This window comes from Athene cunicularia (assembly GCF_003259725.1).
Source record: "Athene cunicularia isolate RWA chromosome 5 unlocalized genomic scaffold, athCun1 chr5_part1, whole genome shotgun sequence".
NCBI lineage: Eukaryota > Metazoa > Chordata > Aves > Strigiformes > Strigidae > Athene > Athene cunicularia.
In genome coordinates this window covers 25,510,595-25,517,236 of record NW_020799101.1, presented here as the reverse complement: position 1 = coordinate 25,517,236, position 6,642 = coordinate 25,510,595, and the positions used below count along the sequence as shown (strand labels likewise).

General features: G+C 46.9%; 1 protein-coding gene across 1 annotated transcript; it reads left to right on the top strand.

Annotated features, from left to right (window-relative positions):
* Positions 1-160: 160 nt before the first annotated feature.
* On the top strand, positions 161-5,276 carry ZC2HC1C (zinc finger C2HC-type containing 1C). Its single transcript, XM_026850106.1, has 3 exons — positions 161-404; positions 913-2,173; positions 2,865-5,276. Exons 2-3 carry the CDS (start codon positions 920-922, stop codon positions 3,129-3,131), a joined length of 1,521 nt encoding a protein of 506 aa, XP_026705907.1. The 5' UTR covers positions 161-404; positions 913-919; the 3' UTR covers positions 3,132-5,276.
* Positions 5,277-6,642: the final 1,366 nt, after the last annotated feature.

The following is a 6,642-nucleotide window of genomic DNA, read 5'->3' as shown; positions in this document are numbered from 1 at the left end:
CCTGGGCCGCCCTGTGGCCAATGAGGAGCCACAGCCGCGAGAGGCCGGGGATGGGCTGGCCCCGCCGTCACCGCGTCATGAATAATGCATAGCAACCCGCCCGTCATAGAGGCGCGGTCCTCCACAGAGCAGAGCAGAGCGGCAGCGTGGCGGAGGAATCATAGAGAAGGCGCTCCCCGGCGAGAGCGGCGCAGGAACTAGCATCCGCGTGCCTGTCTCCAGGCAACGGCCGTCAACACAGCGCCCGGGGGCGGCAGTCGCGGGGCGGCGGGCAGAGCTCCGCGCTGCCCCGAGGCCAGGAGGAGGAGCCGTGTCTCTCGGGCGATGTCGGGCCGATAAGAGTAAACGGGTGGCGACGCAGCTTGCCGAGGAGGTTGGGCGCAGCCCCGGCCGCAGCCTCGCAGGTAACCCCCGCTCTCCCCGTGCCGCCGGCCCGCGGCGTGGGTACCTGGCACATTTCGGGGGATGTGGTAGAACGAGCCACGGGAAGATTGTACCGAGCTTTACCGGACGCCTGCGTGTCAGAGCTGTGTGTCACACTGGTGGATCTATAGTGCCAAAACTGAAGGGACATATTGTGTGAAACACCATGGGGTAGTATAACAATATCTCTGTCGGTACAGCATATTTCTGGTGCTACCATGATAAGACAGGGCTCAGACAGCAAGCAAAATAAAAACATGCCTTATTTCTGGCTGCATAAACGATTGGGGCTGGAACAGGTGGCATGGGAGCTCCCTAGATGAAAGAAGTGTAAAGATTTACAGAACCTAGTGAAGTTACAAAACCTTTGCTAATATTTATTATAGCCTCATTGTAGCCTCCAGGTGTAGACTGTTCAGAGAAAATTTGTCCAGTTTTGGATAAGATAGTCTGTGATGACTTTGCTTCTAACATCAGCCTCTTTCTCAGGCACTGAATGGCTTTGTTTCCACCGCTGAATTCTGTGATGGCAGCTACTAATCTTGTTCCCAGTTCCCAGCTGAAACACCAGAAGAACAACCTTCAGCATGAACTCATACATTATGAAGAGGAAAGCTTGAAGGACCTGTATGGCCGAAAGAGCCGAAGCTATTCGCATTTTCTTTCTGCAGAAAAGAGTCAATACAGCTCTGGGCATGGAGGCATCTTTTCAGCTGGACTGCAGAGCAAGCATCTCACCAGCCAGACCAAGACTCTACCAGCTAAATCAGTAGCCAGACGGAAAGAAGGAGTGGACCGTGCATATCCCTTGAAACCAATTTTCCACCAGAATGGTGTGAGTGTTCCAGTGGTCAACACAGCACAGCTTGGAAGTTCCCCATATGTGGAGGAAGCTCCAAATAGTAGGCCTAGCTCAATGAGCAAAGGGAAGCCTCTAGCAGGGAGGTCTCAGCTAGCCGCAGGGCTGTCTCCTTGGACAACAGAGCCTAAACTGTCAGCCTCATATCTACACAGGAGAGAGCTGGCCTACATCCTAAAGTTGGAGGCAGAGGGACAGACCCTGGAAGAAGAAATTCGAAAGAAAGAGACCCTCATCAGAGAGAAGCTGAGGAGAACAAAGGAGGAGCTTAGGAGGATTCAAAGAGAGGAGGAGCTTAGGAGGATTCAAAGAGAGGAGGAACTTGTTGAGGCAGAGGAGAGAAGAGACAGAGAAGTGGAGAGGACCCCTGAGCGAAAGGTTGCAAGACACCCTGAAGAGAAAACTCTCAGAGTTGCAGTCAGGCCAGGTGATGGGGTGTTCGGGGGAGCACAGTCTGCAGAGGTCACTATCCACAAGCCTGGCACCACCCTCCACCCCCAAGAGCTGGCTATGGGGAAACTCAAGAAGGAGCATCTGGTGGCCAGCAACAGCAAAATTCAAGACTACATATCCATGGAGTGTTTAGCCTCTTGTTCAGTGCTGGCTCCAAAACATAGCCCTTCTCCCTCTGCCCTCTCAGACCAAGATTCTGGTGACCACCCACTCACAGAGGTGCTGTACACGCAGGCTGACAGTGCTGTGGGGCAGGGGGGGCTTGGAGAGTGTAGCTTCTGTGGACGTAAATTTCTCTGCACCAGGCTCAAGAAGCACATGAGTATCTGCAGCAAGAGCCAAGGCTCCAAGAGGAAAGTGTTTGACTCCAGGAAGGCCAGAGCTATGGGCACAGACCTGGAAAAGTATCAGCAGTGGAAGAGCTCAGAGAGGCCTCAGGTAATGTGTAGTCCTTTTGCCTCCCTTGGTTCACGTCTACTGCTCACATTCCTTCCACCTTGACATCTAATTCTGACTGAGATGTGAGCGCCTTCCTCTGTACATGGGTCTAAGGGAAACAATCCAGCTATTGCCTTTGAAAGGTTCTTGCCAAATGGATAAATAGATCCATTCAAAATCTAATAGATGGGAGGGCAGGGGTCCTAACTGACTTGTCTTTGTAATGTGTCAAGGGTGTACTCCTGGAGAAAGCTCACTCCTTGCTGTAGTCAGGTGCTCAGGATGCAGACAAGGTCTGCTGCAGTAAAACTCTGTGGCATTAGGGGCTGCAGAGAACTGACTGAAAATCCAGGTAATAACATAGGCTATTAAAATGAGCGCAGTGGAAACATGCAGCTCTGTTCTTGCAGAGCAGCTACAGCAACCCTTCCCAGTTCCTCAGCCCTACTGCTTGCTTTTCTGGTTATTCTCAAGCTCTTCCTAAGTATTGATGAATCCTTCAGTATTTCCTTCAAATCCCCCTTGGTGCAGGTCTTTTTGATCCCTTTCATGGGACCCAGCTTTTCAGGGAGGGTTTTACATCAGCAGTGAATGCCCAGGGACAGGTGACCTGAGTTGGAACCTGAGAGTAAGACTGAGAATAGAGGCTGGCAGTGGTGTCAGCTGCTCTGATTGCCTTTTTATTCTGCAGAATAAACCACCCAGAAGGAACACCTGGAGACAGAAGCATGAGGCTTTCATCCAGACCCTGCACGAGGCCCAGCAGGTGCAGCAGCAACTCTCCACAGGAGGGAAGGTGTCTGACCTGCCCCCCTTGCCTCCCATCAAAAACACGGAGGATGTTGCCTGCCCCTACTGCAGACGCCGATTTGCTCCCCAAGCAGCTGAGAGACATATTCCCAAATGCAAAACCATCAAGAACAGGCCCCCTCCCCCATTGCAGAGGAAGTGCTGCTGAGGTGGTCTCCAACTGTACCTGCTGCTGATTCCCTCCCTACCTGTTTTCTGTCAAGTTTGCAGCCACAGACACTTGCACTTTCCCCACTCTCAGCACACCCTGTGAGCGTTGTGAGCTTGTGTGCAGAGCAAGTGAACAGCTCAGGACGTATAAGCAGAATTCTAGAACTTATGTATATTGACGTGTGCCCTGGATGCTCCTCCAGGGGCCACTTCTATCCAGCGAGCTCATTGCTACAAGCTGCCAGCAGGACAGCAGCGAGGAGCAAAAGAGCCATCAGAAAGGAGTTGTTCTTCAGAATCCTATTTTGCCTGTAGGTTAGGGATGCTTGGGCTTTTTTCTTTTGTAACAGCTAATGGTGTCTGATATGAAGAGAACTGCTCTCCTTTAACTCATCAATGGCTGCAGACTCCGGTTTTTTCCTTCTCCAAAAGCATAGACTAATGCTGTTCATGAGAAGAGCTGGGCCAAACAGAGCATCTGCCTTTCGTTTGCTCTGCTGCTCTGTAGGTTCACCTCAAGACATGCTAACAGCGACAGTAGTTCTCAGTGGTGTAGCATTTTTATTATAGCTACCTACAAGAGATTGGCATGCAACAGGTTCCTCTTTTTTTTTCCCACAGAAACGACTCTACAGTCTTCTAAACTTTAGAATTTAGATAAAGGATTTGGAAAAATCAGACAAAGGGAGGGAAGCTATCTACAAGCAGTTAACTTTTTTTGCAGCATGCAGACTGCTGTAGTCTTCTGTCCTTGGTATCTATGCTAGACAACAGGATCCAGAGTTGCACTGCTTGGTCATTGCTCATGCTGTCCCATTTGTTATAGCATGGTTCGTTTGAATAATGAAAGCTGAGTAGGTAGGTTCATTCCACACTTGGTCTGCAGCAGCCTAAGAGTTTATTTAGATGCTTTTCTAGAATGCTGGTGACAATCCTGGGGCTACATCTTACCAGCTGAAGATCTATAACATTACCACTTAGAAATCCAGTGTGACATTGTTTGAATTAGAAAAGAAGAACCATGAGTATTATTAAATGCTTCCTCAACACAAGAAGCCCAGGATCAGAAATTCAGGGGGCTAGAAAAGCTAGCAGTAGCAAGCACCTGCTGTCTGAGTCCATGTCAATTTATGTGCACAGAAGAGCAGAGATACTCCAAACCAACCAGGCCCCTGAAGCAACAGAATCACCATCCCAATGTCTTAGTTACCATGTACAATAGCTGGGACTCAGAGTTGGGAAAGGGCAGAAGGAATATTTAATTAAAGAATAATGCCACACAAGATCAAAAATAGGTCATGAATAAGCTCAGACTGGAAATTAGGTTTCTAAGTAGGAGAAGAGTGAGGTCATGGAAAAACCTTCCAAACATTAGCACAGGCAGGGAACCTACATTGTTTAAAGATGGACTTGGACAAGATCATGGAAGGGAGCATATGGCAGGAGTTAGCAAGTAAGAACCATGATACAGAGCATTTGTTCCTGTCTCCAGGCTTCTTGTATAAAGTGTGAAGGACAGATCAGTGACAGTTTTGTGCCCCAGTGTATCATTTCCAGGAACAGAGAAGGAATTTCCTTCCCATGGCAACCTTCCCTTGATTCCTAGTTTGGCTTTTGATTTATTTTTAATTTCTATCCAAAATGTTTAAGAATTGCTACAGTTAGAAAAGCCACACACCCAGCTCCCCCAGACAGTACACTAAGGAACTTCACATCAGGAAACCTGTTAGCTGTTTCACTCATATGTTCGGGATTAAATCAACAATTAGATTTAATATAAAAAACTGGTGTTTTCCTGCAGGCCAAGTTGCTAGGGACCTCTAAAACACAAGGGCTGTACCCTTCCTTGAGTCATCTGCTTATTTTCATCTTCATTGTTGCAATGGCAGGGAGTTATGACAAAAACATACCCCTTCATTTGCTTTTTTCTTGAGATATAAGGTAGTTCTTGATGATTTTGGCCTCATGCTAAAGGTCTTTGTCACACTGCTGAAGGGCCTTTTGGAGGAAAACAGGTGTCCTACAGCCCCTTTTAGAGAAGCATCTGCTTATAACTGGTGACAGTTCCTGCACATTTCTATAACAGTTATTTTTCCAGATTCTGATTTTTAATAAAATAAACTAGTTCTGTTGTGTAAAAGTTGTTTTAAATGGTCACAGAGTGGTTTGTGTTATCAAAGTAAGAATGACTTTGTATGAGAAAGTTGCAACAGGAAGCAAATGAGCAGAAAAATTCCAGCAGCTCCCTTTTCAAGTCCTTCAGTAATATAGCAGCAGCTCATGGGAGCCTAGAAAAAAGTAAAAAGTGACTACCTTAAACTGGACTAGTCAGAAGCTGAATATGAAGAAACACTCCAGCCTGCAATGGATGGACTAGACTCCTGAAAGAAGTTGGAGGTTTTCTGCCCTATAGATACATAGGCAGAAATCCCAATCCTTTGGCATGCCTTAGAAAAGCATGAAGGTCCCAGAAAGGGTCTGTGCTGCACTGTGCCAGCCAGGTATGAATGTACTAACCTGGAGAGGACAGAAAAAACAGACTTGAAACAAGGGAAAATAATTTGCTGTCCAAATTCATCGGAGAAGCAAGACCAGTGCTCTGACTTCAGAGCTTCAAAATATGGGATTGCAAGAGGTAGGAAAGGGGTAAACTGGAAGCTTTATGCCAGCCTCCTTGAATTAATGAAAAGCGTAACTGAATTAAAGAGTAGTTAAGAAATTCAGTACCAATGCCTGTCCTGTAATATTAACTCCATTTACCTTGCACCATGTTTTATTCACTGTATTTAGTGGACCCCAAAAGTCAGCAAAGTGCAAATGGTGACTGGAATAGACACACAGAGAAAACCTTTTGATACTGTAAAATAAATCCATCTGCTGGGGACTTTAGTGACAGGCAAACAGCTAATGCTGTGATTAAAACTGTAGATTAAACAAAAATTACTGAAATTAAACCACCAGGTTTCATTTGTTATCTTTGTTTCAGCGCTAACCATAAGTAGTTCATCCCTCTTTGCTGAGCTATTGTTTTAGGTCAGGACAGACAGAAGTATCCAGAAAGTATCTGCTAGCTGGTTTAAAATTTAGTAAGTTTAGCCAAAGCATCAGGCTCAGCACAGAATTACCCTGCTGCTTTGCTATGAGGGTTAGTGTTACCCTGGCACTACTCAAGCTGTTACACCAGCTCGGCTTCCTCTTCTGCTACTGCAGTACAATCCCCCTCTGAGATACGCTGCATTTTCAGTATCCAAATCTCTGGCGAATTTTAAGTTTTTAACCCTGCTCTGCCTCTCAAAACATTTCACAATTTACTAAAAACCCTCATAAAACGTCAGAAGTGACAGGCATTAAGTACAGTGTGCAGCAGCAGTTGGCCGAGCAGATGTCAGGCAGCTTCTGTAGGCCTTAAAGCTCAGTAGGAGCTGTTCTGAGAAAAACAGGTACTTCTTCCTTTTGAGCCTCTCTCTTCCCATTACTCACTTCCCACTTGGCACTCAAACTGTTGAAAT

Excerpts from the sequence above, each read along its gene's own strand:
- ZC2HC1C (XM_026850106.1), top strand. The coding sequence starts at position 920 with ATGGCTTTGTTTCCACCGCTGAATTCTGTGATGGCAGCTACTAATCTT. Across the intron at positions 2,174-2,864 it reads AGAGCTCAGAGAGGCCTCAG|AATAAACCACCCAGAAGGAA; the intron begins GTAATGTGTAGT and ends TTTATTCTGCAG.